This window comes from Aspergillus eucalypticola, assembly GCF_003184535.1.
Source record: "Aspergillus eucalypticola CBS 122712 chromosome Unknown BO83scaffold_10, whole genome shotgun sequence".
Classification (NCBI taxonomy): domain Eukaryota; kingdom Fungi; phylum Ascomycota; class Eurotiomycetes; order Eurotiales; family Aspergillaceae; genus Aspergillus; species Aspergillus eucalypticola.
This window is the reverse complement of record NW_020290284.1, coordinates 842,397-857,360: the sequence shown is the minus strand read 5'-3', so window position 1 is coordinate 857,360 and position 14,964 is coordinate 842,397. Positions and strand designations below refer to the sequence as shown.

The following is a 14,964-nucleotide window of genomic DNA, read 5'->3' as shown; positions in this document are numbered from 1 at the left end:
AATGATGGTCACATTGGCCATTCTAGACAATAATGGGCTCTCTCCCCTCCGCCGGAAGGGTCGCCAGACCAAGTGGATCGCCGTCCACTAGTTAGCCTGTTTTCCCGTTCTCGACTTCTCTCCGCATCTCGATCTCCACAGCCCATTCCATCATCCCCGGTTAGCATCTCCCACCGTTGGACCACTACTGCACCCCCTCGTACGACTGATTCCTTTCAAATAATGGCCTGTTCAACTGCGTAGAATGCAATTAGCCTAATCGGCTAAATCTCGGGGCGATGCCTATTTAAATCGTCATCGAAGACATCTCAAGAGCGAAGAGCACTTGCCCCTGCATTGACGGAACGCGGGCATCAATTCCATCGGCCGTATCATGAATTCGACATAGAAGACCCGAATCATGTATTTTTCTTCCTTTTTGGCCCTAGGGGCCCTGGTCCAGGCAGCAGCAGCAACCTATTTCGCCCCCAACTCTACCGGTCTCCGTATCCAGCATGGCTTCGAGACCATCCTCATCCAGCCGTTTGGGTACGACGGATTCCGCGTCCGCGCATGGCCCTTCCGTCCGCCTTCGGGCAACGAGATTAGCTTCATCTATGATCCCCCGATTGAAGGTTATGAGGACACCGCACATGGCATGAGCTATGACACCGCAACAACCGGCACGGAGCCTCGCACCTTGCGCAACGGCAATATCATCCTGCGCACCACTGGCTGGGGTGGCACCACGGCCGGATACCGCCTGTCCTTCTACCGCGTCAATGATGATGGGAGTGAGACCCTGCTCACAAACGAATATGCTCCGCTGAAGTCTCTCAACCCCCGGTACTATTACTGGCCGGGACCTGGGGCCGAATTCTCAGCCGAGTTCTCCTTCAGTGCGACACCGGATGAGCAGATTTATGGCACGGGCACGCAACAAGATCATATGATCAACAAGAAGGGTTCCGTTATCGACTTGGTCAACTTCAACAGCCACATCCCTACCCCAGTCTTCATGAGCAACAAAGGCTATGCCTTTATCTGGAACATGCCGGCCGAGGGGCGTATGGAGTTTGGAAGCCTGCGCACCAAGTTCACCGCGGCGTCCACGACGCTTGTCGACTATGTAATCGTCGCCGCACAGCCAGGTGATTACGACACTCTGCAGCAGCGGATTTCGGCCTTGACAGGACGGGCACCGACCCCACCCGACTTTTCTCTCGGGTACATCCAGTCCAAGCTACGATATGAGAACCAAACGGAGGTGGAGCTGCTGGCTCAGAACTTCCATGATAGAGACATCCCAGTGTCCATGATCGTTATTGACTACCAGTCGTGGGCTCATCAGGGTGACTGGGCGCTCGATCCGCGCCTGTGGCCCAATGTCGCGCAGATGTCGGCGACAGTCAAGAATCTGACCGGAGCCGAAATGATGGCGTCGCTATGGCCCAGTGTTGCCGATGACAGTGTCAATTACGCAGCCCTGCAGGCGAACGGTCTGCTTTCAGCCACACGCGACGGCCCTGGTACCACTGACTCTTGGAACGGATCATACATCCGGAACTATGACTCCACCAACCCCTCGGCGCGGAAATTCCTCTGGAGCATGCTGAAGAAAAACTACTACGACAAGGGTATTAAGAACTTTTGGATTGATCAGGCCGATGGCGGAGCGTTGGGCGAGGCTTATGAGAACAACGGCCAGAGCACATACATTGAGTCCATTCCGTTTACCCTGCCGAACGTGAACTACGCCGCTGGCACACAGCTCGGTGTGGGTAAGTTGTACCCCTGGGCGCATCAGCAGGCAATCGAAGAAGGCTTCCGCAATGCCACAGACACCAAGGAAGGAAGCGCTTGCGATCACGTCTCCCTGAGTCGGTCCGGATACATCGGATCCCAGCGGTTCTGCAGCATGATCTGGTCTGGAGACACCACCTCTGTTTGGGACACACTGGCAGTGCAGGTCGCCAGTGGTCTGTCCGCCGCAGCAACAGGCTGGGGTTGGTGGACCGTCGATGCTGGCGGCTTCGAAGTCGACTCGACAGTTTGGTGGAGTGGAAACATTGACACGCCCGAATTCCGGGAGTTGTATGTGCGCTGGCTGGCCTGGACAACCTTCCTGCCGTTCATGCGCACTCACGGTAGTCGTGTTTGCTACTTCCAGGACGCCTACACCTGTGCCAATGAGCCGTGGTCCTATGGTGCAAGCAATACACCCATCATTGTCTCGTATATTCACCTGCGCTACCAGTTGGGCGCCTACCTGAAGTCCATCTTCAACCAATTCCACCTCACCGGTCGCAGTATCATGCGCCCGTTGTACATGGATTTTGAGAAGACCGACCCGAATATCTCTCAGCTGGTGTCGTCGAACAGCAACTACACCACTCAACAGTACATGTTTGGTCCACGTCTCCTAGTCTCTCCAGTGACCTTGCCGAACGTCACTGAGTGGCCTGTGTATCTGCCGCAGACGGGAGAGAATAATACTAAGCCTTGGACGTACTGGTGGACGAATGAGACGTATGCGGGAGGACAGGTCGTCAAGGTTCCTGCGCCCGTGCAGCATATCCCGGTATTCCATCTGGGATCGCGCGAGGAGATTCTGTCGGGTGATGTATTCTAGAGTCATTGATGTTAGATCGATGGCGTGATAGAAAATCAGTGAGAGCAGTTAGGACATTTTGAATAGAAATCTTATTTCTCGATTGCAATAGTGTCAAGGTACTTGATTAGGAGACACGTTCTGAAAAGGTATAAGATAAGCAGAAGAATGTAGCAGAAAATGAAAGACAGGAGGAGGCATCGTCGGCGCTGTCAGGTGAGTGGCACGTGTCGCCTTTTCGGAGTACACGAGGTTCATAGTATGTGTGTGTATTCTGTCTTAAATGCTCGTCCACCCCAGTCAATCGCAGAATATGCAGCTCATACTGGATGTGAGAGAATTTGCTAAATCCAAACTACGTTGAAAGTTCCGAACAAGGCTATATTTATATGATAATGAATACATAGTGTGAATGTGGGATATGCGAACACACATAGTTGTTACCAAATGATCAGACTGGTTAACACCAAGACAAGCAAAGACAATCATTCCCCTCCTACCAGTGGCTTCTGCTCCACCGACTCAGATGACGCCGACTCATCCCAATCACACCGACAATGCTGAGCACGATAGCGGAGAATAGCAACGAGACTATTAGTCGTGGTAAGAGCCTGCAGCACCGCGGCTGTCCAGACCATCCCCATGAACGACGTCCCCGTCGTCGCTGAGACTCCATATCCACTGCCGGACTTGTTAATCAACTTCACAAACTCGGTTGTGATGACGCTAGCAATAATGGAAGCGATTGCGAAGGTGAGAAGGCTCGCCTGCAAAGTAGACATGACATTAGCAATCCAAGGTGATATAAGGGGCTATACCTCAGAACTAACCAGATAGGCAAGAAATTCTATACTAGATGGCGGAATATCAAGATCGAAGCTAGATGCCGGCCTCCCAGGGTACATGGGCGGCCTGCTATTTTCCGATGCTCGTGCACACACGACCGTCCAGATGCGGATTCCGATGGATATAGCGGATGCGGTAGTTCCAAGGATCATGAGCAAGATCATGGCGGTGTTGGTCGGAGTTAACGCCTCGAAATCGTCTGTTATCCAGGACGGCCAGCTGTCCGGGGAGAGACTGCCTGATGGGGTGCCCATGGCTTTTATTATGGCCTCGCCGGGGTTAAAGGTGAACAACACAGTGCGGTCGGAACAGTCAATGATCTCGTCTTTGGTTGATGTGGCATTGGTGGTCTCGTCTGATATGTATGTTTCTTGGTACCCCGTGCAGTAGGACATGGTGTAGATGGAGAAGTAATCGGGAGCACCTTGTCCGCCGGCTCCTCCTGTGTGTAACTTGAAGAAGGCATCAGTGGTGTATGATGGAATAGGTAATACTTTCTACTTACGGTTAAAAGGTCTGCCTGTGGTAGAAACTGGCGTTGACTGCCAGCAAAGAGAGAGAGAATGCCTAGCAAGAAGGCAACGCAGGAGCAGATGCCAGGCAGGAAGATCTGGAGGCAGCCCATGGTAGTGTCGTGTTCGGTTAGTTCTCTCTTAGGCTAGTATACTAGTGACTATAAGGGTGAGTATGATTGCAGATCTCCCTCTGCTGGATCAATAAAGCATCGACGATTCTTTTCATGAGGCAAGAAACACGAGGTAAAGCACGAGTCATGCTTCAGAGTAAGGTGATACTGCAGGAAAAGATGATCTTATACACCGTAGATAGCTGGCGTGTAGTCTCGCCTACGATATTATAGACTATTATCCACTGCCGTCTTTGGCTCCCAGCCACCGAATTCTGGGAATGTTTAGCCATGCCTCTACCCTTGTTTCAGAGGACGAAGGCGCACAATCAGTGAGCTAGAACCTTGGTAAGTGCAGCCGTGTACGGGTAGGCGCTGCGTAGAGTCTTCATTAAAGGGAGTGAAAGGTCTCCGGATCCATACCCAGCCACGCAATTTGTAGCCTGCGTGATGGGATTGATTTATCAGAAAGCGCACATTGCGTATGATCTTGCCGCTGGTGCTGAATAGAGAGTCAGCACTGGCTATATTTCGATTTGCCCAAGTCCCGATCTAATGGTACATTAGTATTCCTTTTTCCAGTCAATGGGTCACAAGACCGTTAAAGAGAGTAGAAGGTTACTCCCGAAGCCAGCCGAGAAGCATGGAAAGCTTATCCTGGGGTCATTACCCGGGAGCTACATTCCCTGCACCACTGATTGGTATGCGAGAGGCACCCAAGTACCTGGAAGCTCCATATATTCTCAGGTTACACAAAGATTCTCCAGATAGAGCCCAAGTATGTTGTTACAGAGTGAGAAACAGGTTTCGACGATTCATAACGTCGCTTGTGTGGTCGGTCCAATCTTCCGAGTTGATAATGTTTCAGAGGTGGATGCCAGCAAAGCTGGTGACATAGTTCTAGACAGACCGTACTTGGGGATCATGCTATTCGCTCAGTCGAGGCCATTTCTGAGACCGTCTAACAGCCATTTCTGGATTATGAGCGCATAGATGGCTTTGATGGACAATGAAGGATTGGAGCGTTAGCCCCTAGGTCTTACATTCTTTGATATCTGTAAAACAGGTGTTCAGAGTTCGGAAGTAATTATAACTATGTGTCTATCTTAAGTATTATATCTACAGCAAAGCCCAGGATTAAAGCTATTTACCTACGCCTCTTTGATATCGTCTTCAACGGGCGGCATCAAATCCATCACAGGGGCCAATTTACTCTTCTGCCGAAGACGGCCACCGAAAAGATAGAACATTAACGGGATGGGAATCATCACCACAGCAATGCAACCAAGCAGTGTGCCGGCCCATTGAATGCCCAGATTGTTAAACATTTGTCGCGTGAAGAGAGGAAAGACGGCACCCACCATGGATCGCATCATGGTATTGGCCGCAAACGCAGATGCCGCACTGCTTCGTTAGCATGTAATCCAAGGGTCGTTAGATAGGGGGGGTATAATGATGTACTCACAATTTTGAGTATGTGTCCAGAATATAGTTGAAGCACTGCATGAAGATGGAAGTCAAGCCAAAGCCGACAGCCACACCAGCAGCCGTGGGTGCCATCCAATGAATGTTACTGTTCCATCCAGTCCAACCGAACCTGTATCGCTTATCAGTATTTCCACCGGGTCCGACGTCTTACATCGCATGGGGACAATCATACCAGAACAGCCCACCAGCAAACACAGCACCACCAACGATGCAAGGGGGCAGACGCCATTCGGGTACCGCGACGTAATTGTTAGCGGCCAACTTCCGCGAGTATTGTCCTGACAAAGACAGAACAAATGTGCTGCCCGCGATCTCACCGATGATGAGCCCAATGAAGGGCAACCCTGCAGTACCACCGGTCATGCCATAAGTACCTTCGAAGACGATAGGATAAGCTTCCAGCAGCGCATAGGCCAATCCGTAGATGAAGGACATGTAGAGCGTGAGCAGAAACGCAATGGGTTCAGTGAACAGAATAAGGAACGGACGCGCCAGGTTCTTGGTAACCAATTCTTTGAAATCAATCTCCAATTCGTCCTGGCGAGCGTGGATGCCCCAGTTCCGTGTCTGGCGCCGGAGAATGGCTGCCTTTTGAACCAGGATGATTGGGGCATAGGTCTCTGTGGTGAAGAACACTATCAACGCGAGACAGAAGAACCCAACTATGGCAGGGACGTATAGCGTCCATCGCCAGCCAAGATAGCTAGACGCTGTGTATCCACCGATGAATGGGGCTGTGAAAGGACCGGTGAAAACCGACATAGTGTACATGGCAATAGCGACACCACGTTGGTGGTTGTTGAAGACGTCAGACAGGCTAGCAGGTACCAGAGCAATGATACTGGCTGCACAAAAACCCGCAAAGAAACGGCACAGCATTAGGGTTTGGGTATCCTTGGCGGTAGCAGTGGCTATCATGAAGAGGTCGAAGCCGAACATCCCAAGCAACAGCGGCCATCGCCGGCCAAGCAACTCGGAACTAGGCGCCCACACTGTCGGGCCGGCCGAAAACCCTAGAACATACAAAGTTGTTCCCAGAGCCGCAACTTCTTCACCAAAGCCGAACTCTTTCTGGGCACCTGAAGCCGCGGTGGCAAACACTGCACTGCCGTAAGCGGTCACTAGGGCACAGGAGGTGAGAAGTGATCCAAGCATGACCCTATATGGCATCAGCAACCGTCAAGCTATATACAAGTCCGGCAGGTGAGCTGTGTTGCATTACCTCTTCTTCATGGGCCAGTTGTGGGGATGCATCGGATCATCCGCGCCTTCGAACTCGACCACATATGCCTCAGAGTCCGGTAGAGGCGGGGGATACGGCTTGCCTGCCCCAATAGGCAACCATTGGTCTTGCGGTATGCGACTTCCTCGAGATCCAACAGTCAGTTGTTGTTGGAGACGATAGGTGTTGATTCGCTCGAGCTCGATGCTGTCATCGCCGGGTGGTCCGCCCCGCGAGTAGCGGCGACGGGATAGGGAGATACCGTCCGCTATGGACGAGTCGTCGTCTCCGGCTCGGTCTGCATCATGGAGTCGAACCATGACCACAAATCACCTTCTACACTTTGGAGGGTGGGCAAACCGAGAGGCTTGAAACAGTCAAAGGAAGGAGGTCAGCTAGCGCACACGGGGTTCATACATGGTACTAATATTAAATAATTATGAATATGGGCTTTGTTGGCCCCAAAAAAGCCCTGCAAATTTTCGCTATTCATTTTTTCTTTCTTTCACCCAGCTTTGGGCGGAAACCAAATGCTCTAGTGGGTCATCAAGGAAGAGCATCGGCCACTCAGCCAGAAGCGTTAGATCCACCGAGTGGGTGGATAGAGGATTCCCTGGGGCTGTCCCGGATAAGACGGAGCAGCTATGGCGCTTTGCATATACGAACTGGTATAAGCCTTGATAGCGGACCATCAGATCATCTAGGTACGTAGCTATCAAATTGTGCGTGTATGGGTCATAGATGGTAGTAATTCTGTGCCCGCCCGGGAAGTAAAATCAGGAAACTTTCAATTCGGGCAGTGGCGTAGCCGAGAGAAGTGGTCGGGAAGCCAAACCGGGTCTCCAAGCCATGGATTAGGCTCTCCAAAATTCGGACGCATATAATATGGCGTTATCGAACATTCCCCATCGTCGGGGACTAGTCCTATTGTACCGACTAGGAGAGCCGGGCCCAGCCCGAGACTTCTCGTCGGGATGGTTTCCGTCGCAGAAAAAAGATATCGGTGTAGCGGTAGGTATGAAAGACCAAGCCCAACCCATGCTTGCCCTCTCGATACACTGTCTAGCAGTTACCTGTACATCTGGATCATTGTCAGTAAAGAGATCATATGATGCCCACGTCAGACGGACAAATGGATTGTTGGGGGAAAAAGTGCGACACGATCGATTGTTGTTGCGATGCCGGCCGGCAAAACCATAAAAGGGGGGAGTGCGGAACGAGTTCCGCTTCCGACCGGCAATCGGCATCGCACTGATTGTTACAGTTGGAATATAATTGCGTGGAGAGCAATGTGAACATCTTTTCTTGCCCACTGCCTCTCAAATAGGCCACATTTCTGGTGGAATATGAAGTCCCCAGTTGCGCACTCTGAAAAAAATACAATGAAATCACAAGCCCTCGTTTATTTGTAGGAGTTTCGATCACTGATTAACTTAGTTAATGACTAACAACAATTAACTACTAGTTAGTTAGTTAACTAGTAGTTAACTTGGTTGACTGGTTGACTCCAATCATGGCATCGAATCAAGAATGATCGAACGTGCGATTTGGAAGGTGATGAGGGTGTAGGAACATATCTGTGCGAATGATATGATAAGGGAAAATAAAAGACAAGACAACTATTCTAAGTAAGAGTAGTAGTGGTCTCTTACCCCGCGGGGAATCCCAACCCCTCACCGGCCAGGAAATCAGATTCCGATCCATCCAGACAACAACAACAATAACCCGCCCGGGTAATGATCCCACGTCTTCTTTAATTTTATCTGTTGCTGTTCTCCCCGCATCTTCGGTGGTCCCAAATAAAGAAATAAAGAATCTAGATCAACTAAGTGTGCCAATATGATTACTGGTCTCCATCACGTTAACATCCTAGTCCCGGAAGGCACCCTCGACCGGGCGGAGGAATTCTACACAAACACCCTGGGTCTGCCATCAGCTCCGGTTCCCCATCTACAGAAAGGAACCCTTCTATGGTAGGCCAATAAAAATCTCGCTTTGTAAGATGGGCCAGTCGTGGTTAATCTGCCGTAGGTTCAACCTCACGCCGGATGGCAGCCAGCAGATTCATGTAGCCTTTGGCTCCAACAGCGATTTGCATTCCGACCGTCACGCTTGCCTGAAAGTTGGGTCTCCGGACCATCTGTTGACTCTGCAGCAGCGTATCTGGGAACATCATCAGAGAGGGGGCGATGCTGCTCCCTTGCACGCTGATGAGCCGGGGGCGCAAAACTCGGGTATGTTATCCTGCTCGCTCTTCGTTCACTTCTAGAAATGGTGTTTCTCTGGCGAATGCGGCTCTATCCTGCTGTACCGTTCGAATTGGTTTCATCTAATGACCCGCTGACCTTGATTTTCTCATTGTAGGTGCCCAGGGCATCGAATATCCGAGTCGGTTTTTTGCGAGAGACTTTGCGGGTAACCGGCTGGAATTTACCCTATGACATGAATAACTGAGATGAACCCTTCTGTTTGTTAGCAACACGATAATAAGTGAAAGATGGAGTTTCAGTGGAACAATGAGCGTGCATCTCCAGAGTCTTGCAGTTGGCCTCTTCACCGTACGCCCATGTAGACTCCTCGACTCGATACCTGTGTGGGTAGCCTATTGTCGGCTATCAGAGATCCGATGAACGAATGCGAGACGAACTTTGGCCCAAGCGATATATCGATTTGCCTCCCAGTCAAGGCAAGGTCATGGCAGTGATACATCGAAGATATGTAGCTCATCACGACACGATGGTTGTAATATTGTCCCGTGCCTGGCGAAGGACACACCCATTTGTCTCTCTCGTAAGGGATGATGAATCGAGCTTAATGAAAGGCTGATCTGAAGGATTGGAGAAATGAGATCAATCCGGGAATCTTTCTGGTGAACTAGTACACCGTACGGGGGTCGACCAGAGTTGCTTTATATGTTTGTGTTAGCAGGTCTCCCCGGAAGAAGATTGATTAATGTTAGTTGTAGCGGAGTAGTACTATGATTCGATTTTCCGGCGTTGACGCCGCCCCTCGAGGGATCTGCAGTACTTAGCAAGACTTGATAGGTGCAAACGGAATAATTGTTTGCTGACAGCCCAGCGTGCTCCCTGTCACTGTCACTGCCGACGGTGGAGCCTCGCTAAGGGTAAAGCGGGTACCATACGTGAGCAACATCCTTGCGCTATTGCGCCATAGCCGCTACACACTACAAGCCGATCCCCACAAAGAGGGTCTGTGTGTCGATGCAGTTTATCTATTGCCAGGTACCCAGAGGGGCACGAGCAAAGTTCTTCGAGCTGCCACTTCAGAGACGGCGAAAGAAAAGGCACTCGAACCAGCCATGCGTGCTTCCTCCGAGCGATCCTCCACCGATGCCATGGCCAGAGACGATTCTGGCACCAAACCGCCCACACCGCACGAGGAGCAGCCCTTGCTGCGTCCCGATGTTGAAGCCCTCTGGAAGCCTCCAGTAGGCTTTGTCTGGATTCAACTAGGTTGGTTGTCGCTTGACCCATGAAAGGAGGGGTCTAACCCATTGCCAGCAATCATGTCGAATGTATTCCTGTCGGGTTTCGACGGCACCATCACTGCCTCAACCTATGCTGTGATCAGTTCCGAATTCAACGCAGCCAACACCGCCTCGTGGCTCACAACCTCCTATCTAATTACTAGTACCGCATTCCAGCCACTATATGGTCGCTTCTCAGACATTTTCGGTCGCCGGACCTCCTTCTTTACAGCGACAATAACCTTCATGATCGGCTGCCTGGGTTGTGGGATTGCTAAAGATATCGTCTTTCTGAATCTGATGAGAGCGCTGACCGGCATTGGCGGAGGAGGCTTGATGACAATGGGTATACATTCGCAAATCTCCCCCCTCTCACTTGTCAACCTCCCAGACGAGTGACTAACATGGTTCAGCTACTATAATCAACTCCGATCTCATTCCTTTCCGCCGTCGCGGAATGTATCAGGCCGTACAGAACGTCATGCATGGATTCGGGTCCATCTGCGGCGCATCGTTTGGAGGAACCATTGTCGATTCAGTGGGATGGCGCTGGTGCTTTCTATTACAAGTACCAGTCGGCTTTCTAGCTCTGGTTACGGGTCATCTTGTTTTGAATCTTCCAACGCAAGACAAGTTTGCCAGTGAAGGCAGAAGTCTGCGGACAATCTGGAAATATGTCGATTTGTCTGGAGCTTGTGCTCTGATTGTTGGACTTTCAACGCAGTTGGTTGGTCTTAGCTTGGGTGGAAATGAGCTCCCTTGGTCCAGCGTATGGGTGATCTTGTCATTCGTGGCCAGTATATTATCACTGGGCCTTTTCGTACTCATCGAAGCGAGGACAACTGCGATTCCATTGATCCCCCCTCGAATGTTGAAAGGCGTTCTGCCTGTTGCTACGCAGGTTGCCAATGTCTGTGTGGGAATGGCTGCCTATGCGGTGAGCGACCCTTCTGTCAGGTATCCCAGTTCACTGCTGACTGTCAAAGTTCCTTTTCACGCTTCCATTACTGTTTCAGGTAATCCTTTTGGATTCCCCTTCTAAAGCTGGTGCTCGACTTGCTGTACCATCTCTGGCTACTCCGATTGGTGGTGTGATCTCTGGCTACGTGATGTCGCGCTGGGGTAAACTGGCCTACCTAGTCCGTACAGGCTCGTTTCTCATGTGCGTTGGCAACATACTTGTGATGCTTCTTCAGTTCAACGACGCAGAGTGGAAGTACTACGTGGCCATGATCCCCGCCAGTCTTGGACAAGGCATCACTTACCCAGGGATTTTGTTCACGTTTCTTGCCGCATTCGATCACGCGGGTATGAGCACCTTGCCGCCACTTCCCTTTCCTTTGACAGAGGGGAGCTTCTGAATAAACAGTTAAACTAACTGACTGACTTTGTCAGACCATGCCGTTTCAGCGTCCACCGTCTATTTGGTCCGTTCGATGGGTACGGTGTGGGGCGTCGCCATTACGTCCACGATCATCCAGAACACCTTGCGCTCAGGCCTCGCTGAGGCCTTGAGTGGAATACCTGACAAATGGAAAGTAACTCTCCTCCCTGTGGATTTACTAATATCCTGAAACAATGGCTGATCAGTGTTATGCTACTCGCACAGGTTATCGACGACATCAGACATTCAGTGTCTGCCATCCATAGTCTGCCACCAGAGATCCAGCTGGCTGCGCGGATGGTCTACTACCGGGGCATCCGACTGTCGTTCTTGGCGTCAGCGTGTTTTGGATTCGTTGCTGCTACAGCGGCACTCTTCACTCGCGGAAAGGGCCTTCATCGCTCCAGCGAGGCGTAGATTACGCGTAAGTCGCACGCTGGCTCGCTTCTAAAAAACAGGCCGTTTGGAACGCGGACCGTCCAGTACCTGGATGAGATGCGGGGCCGAAGTGGCGACTCTCGGGGAAGGTAGGTCTGGTGGACAAATGACCGCCAGCTTGAACTTGGGGGACGCGGCTTCGCAAACTTAGAACTAGACAGATGTCAATTAGCTCACGAGAGAAGGGGCCAGGAACTTTTTGTTTGAGACCACCCATACAGGATGGTCTTTTTGGACGTACCAGATAGCTGACTGGTTATGAAGGAGACGTCCAATCGCCAAAAAAGCAGACTTGAATAAATACACTCTTTTTGGATTCTAGTGCAATCATGCCCTTTTAATTACCCGCTTCGGCTTGGGTTCTAGATGTTCAATCTATCCCATGCGCCCAGCAGGATCCGTTCCGCAATGCGGAGAAAGCCCCGTCTACCGAGGAAAGCTACTCTGAGGCAGCTCCCACACCATGGATTACCGCAGTGAAACACCAATAGATGCCATAAACGCCAAACTCTCTTTGCCGGGATATTGCGGGGAAGCTACCCTCCTGACAGCGCTGGCGGCGAGTCTGGAGATATAGGGCAAGCTCCACGACGCTATAGCATGGTTAGCCGCATTTTTCCCCCGCACGATCGTCGACGATCACCTCCAGTTCATGAGCAATTCCGCCTTAGTTCCGCTATGATGGATGTCCCTAACCTTAATCTGGGGATGGTCTTGCTTTTACTCCCTTTTCGTTGGACGGGACGTGATAACAGGTCTCGGAATTCGATAAGCGTTCCGGGATATCTTGGGTATCAGTCATCAGTCATCCGTATCGGGCCTGGATGAATAGGTTGATTCAAGGAAAATCAGTCTCCACCGCTTTGATCTTATCGACCTGGGATGCTTATCGTAATCGAGGTTTACATCTGTCAAGGTCCCTTCTGGGGACGCGGAGCTAGGGCCATCATCGTAGGAAGGATTCATAAGATGGCTGATCCTCCACTTGAAGTATATTGATTCTGCAGTGCCCCATCACACGGCAGACAACATAAGAGGCCATGGAGTCGGAAAATACCAAGGTCTCGCACTCGAAACCCGGGTATGCCGCATCGGCAGACCTTGAAGTCGACATGGACAAGGGGCAGGTTGCCCTTACGGGCATCCCGGACATGCACCTGAAGCGAAACTTCAGCATAGTCAGTATCATTGCCCTGGGGTACAACAATACGAATAGCTGGGTGGCCATAGCCACGAGCTTTGCTATCGCAATTCAGTCGGGCGGCGCAGTCTCCCTACTGTATGGCATTCTACTGGTTACTGCTGCCATGTTCTGTACCGGGGTTACCTTGGCAGAACTGGCCAGCGTGTACCCCACTGCTGGTGGCCAGTACCATTTTACCTCCATCCTGGCGTCTAAACGATGGAGCCGTGGCCTGTCTTACTTCAGTGGCATGGCTGCAGTGTTTGCATGGGTTACCCTTGGGGCCTCTATTGCGCTGGCCGGAACAGAGGCACTCATGGCTATTGTCATCCGGTGGCAGCCCTCATATGAAGCCCAAAGCTGGCACTATTTCCTAGTATACCAACTGCTGAACGCAGTTATGGTCACCTACAACATCTTCCTCACCAACAAGACTCTCTGGGTCTACAACCTAGGCTGTTAGTTAGCTCCCTTCCAATTTGCAGAAGACAATACTGATACACTGCTCCTCATCATGCAGTCATTTTGTCCATTTCAACCTTCCTAGCTATTATCATAACCTGCCCGGTACGCTCTTCCGCACATATCAACACCTCGAAAACTTGGAGTCAGTTCGTCAACGGTTCAGGCGGCTGGCCGGACGGCGTCTCCTTCTTGACAGGACTCTCAACGCCTCAGTTCATGTTTTCCGGACTCGACGCCGCACTCCACCTCGCAGAGGAATGTCTCGAACCCGCACGCATCGTGCCAAAGGCGATGCTCGTCACAGTGACAGTGGGGCTTTTGACAGGTTTCCCCTTTGCCATCGCCATCCTATACAGCTATGACAACATCGAAGCATCTCTAACCACCTCCACGGGGTACGTATGCCACAAGTCCTGAATAAGAAAAGTTACTTACCGGAAACCGACAGGTTTCCAATCTACTTCATCTGGGAAAAAGCCACTCACTCCCCAGCAGCTGCGACCGTCTTCATGGCTGCACTGTTTGTCGTCTCCTTCGTGGCACTCAACGCAGTCCATCAGACTGCCTCTCGACTTACATGGTCCTTTGCCCGCGATGACGCTCTATTCTTTTCCTCCTTTCTCTCCTCTATACACCCTACGCTCGGAGTCCCCGTTTGGGCCATTATCCTTGATGGTGTGGCAGTGCTTCTGGTCGGGATTGTCTATGTCTGCTCAACAACAGGTAAGCCTAAGCCTTTGCCCAGATGATCATCCTCTACATAGGATCTAACATAGAAATAACAGCATTCAACGCTTTTATCAGCACCACTGTCGTGGTAGCCCAAATCTCCTACGCCATCCCAGCAGTTCTTCTCCTCGTTGGCGGGCGGAATCCGCGTTACCTTCCTCCAGACCGCCCATTTAAAGTTCCTAATGTACTAGGCTACGTTTGCAACGTTGTCTGCGTTATCTGGGCTTTCATTCTGACGATCTTCTTTTGCTTTCCGACGGAGTTTCCCGTTACGGGGAGTAACATGAGTACGTGTTTCTTCTACTTTCCTACTATCTACCTGCTTTATGATAAGGAGTACGCTTTCCTAACACTTGAAAATTGCTTTAGATTACGCTTCCGTCGTGCTAGTCGTTATGTTGATCTTGGGCGTAGGGAACTGGTTTGCTTATGCGAAAAGGCATTATCACGGGCCACGCTTAGATATCTAGTTTACTATCTTGTATGTAACTTGACTGATGATTG

At 51.0% G+C, this 14,964-nt stretch overlaps 6 protein-coding genes across 6 annotated transcripts; 4 read left to right on the top strand and 2 right to left on the bottom strand.

Annotated features, from left to right (window-relative positions):
• The first annotated feature begins 280 nt into the window (after positions 1–280).
• Positions 281–2,680, top strand: BO83DRAFT_377946 (uncharacterized protein). Its single transcript, XM_025531126.1, has one exon. It carries the CDS (start codon positions 401–403, stop codon positions 2,609–2,611), a length of 2,211 nt encoding a protein of 736 aa, XP_025389017.1. The 5' UTR covers positions 281–400; the 3' UTR covers positions 2,612–2,680.
• Positions 2,681–3,075: 395 nt separating this feature from the next.
• Positions 3,076–4,351, bottom strand: BO83DRAFT_444032 (SUR7/PalI family protein; the record flags this gene model as incomplete). Its single annotated transcript, XM_025536480.1, has 3 exons — positions 3,942–4,351; positions 3,421–3,888; positions 3,076–3,357 (listed from the first exon to the last, which is right to left on the bottom strand). Exons 1-3 carry the CDS (start codon positions 4,059–4,061, stop codon positions 3,076–3,078), a joined length of 870 nt encoding a protein of 289 aa, XP_025389016.1. The 5' UTR covers positions 4,062–4,351.
• Positions 4,352–5,212: 861 nt separating this feature from the next.
• BO83DRAFT_444030 (MFS transporter) lies at positions 5,213–7,554 on the bottom strand (the record flags this gene model as incomplete). The annotated part of the gene is made up of 4 exons (XM_025536479.1): positions 6,772–7,554; positions 5,722–6,708; positions 5,527–5,658; positions 5,213–5,465 (listed from the first exon to the last, which is right to left on the bottom strand). The coding sequence occupies exons 1-4, from the start codon at positions 7,089–7,091 to the stop codon at positions 5,213–5,215; spliced, it is 1,692 nt and encodes a 563-aa protein (XP_025389015.1). The 5' UTR covers positions 7,092–7,554.
• Positions 7,555–8,314: 760 nt separating this feature from the next.
• Positions 8,315–9,309, top strand: BO83DRAFT_18877 (putative glyoxalase family protein). Its single transcript, XM_025526531.1, has 3 exons — positions 8,315–8,744; positions 8,803–9,005; positions 9,136–9,309. The coding sequence occupies exons 1-3, from the start codon at positions 8,611–8,613 to the stop codon at positions 9,210–9,212; spliced, it is 414 nt and encodes a 137-aa protein (XP_025389014.1). The 5' UTR covers positions 8,315–8,610; the 3' UTR covers positions 9,213–9,309.
• Positions 9,310–9,961: 652 nt separating this feature from the next.
• Positions 9,962–12,059, top strand: BO83DRAFT_359634 (MDR family MFS transporter; the record flags this gene model as incomplete). Its single annotated transcript, XM_025529366.1, has 6 exons — positions 9,962–10,244; positions 10,293–10,604; positions 10,672–11,195; positions 11,245–11,566; positions 11,654–11,796; positions 11,868–12,059. Exons 1-6 carry the CDS (start codon positions 10,091–10,093, stop codon positions 12,057–12,059), a joined length of 1,647 nt encoding a protein of 548 aa, XP_025389013.1. The 5' UTR covers positions 9,962–10,090.
• A 1,061-nt stretch (positions 12,060–13,120) lies between these two features.
• BO83DRAFT_444021 (putative choline transport protein) lies at positions 13,121–14,964 on the top strand (the record flags this gene model as incomplete). The annotated part of the gene is made up of 5 exons (XM_025536478.1): positions 13,121–13,721; positions 13,784–14,123; positions 14,177–14,451; positions 14,514–14,747; positions 14,830–14,964. The coding sequence occupies 5 exons, from the start codon at positions 13,121–13,123 to the stop codon at positions 14,928–14,930; spliced, it is 1,551 nt and encodes a 516-aa protein (XP_025389012.1). The 3' UTR covers positions 14,931–14,964.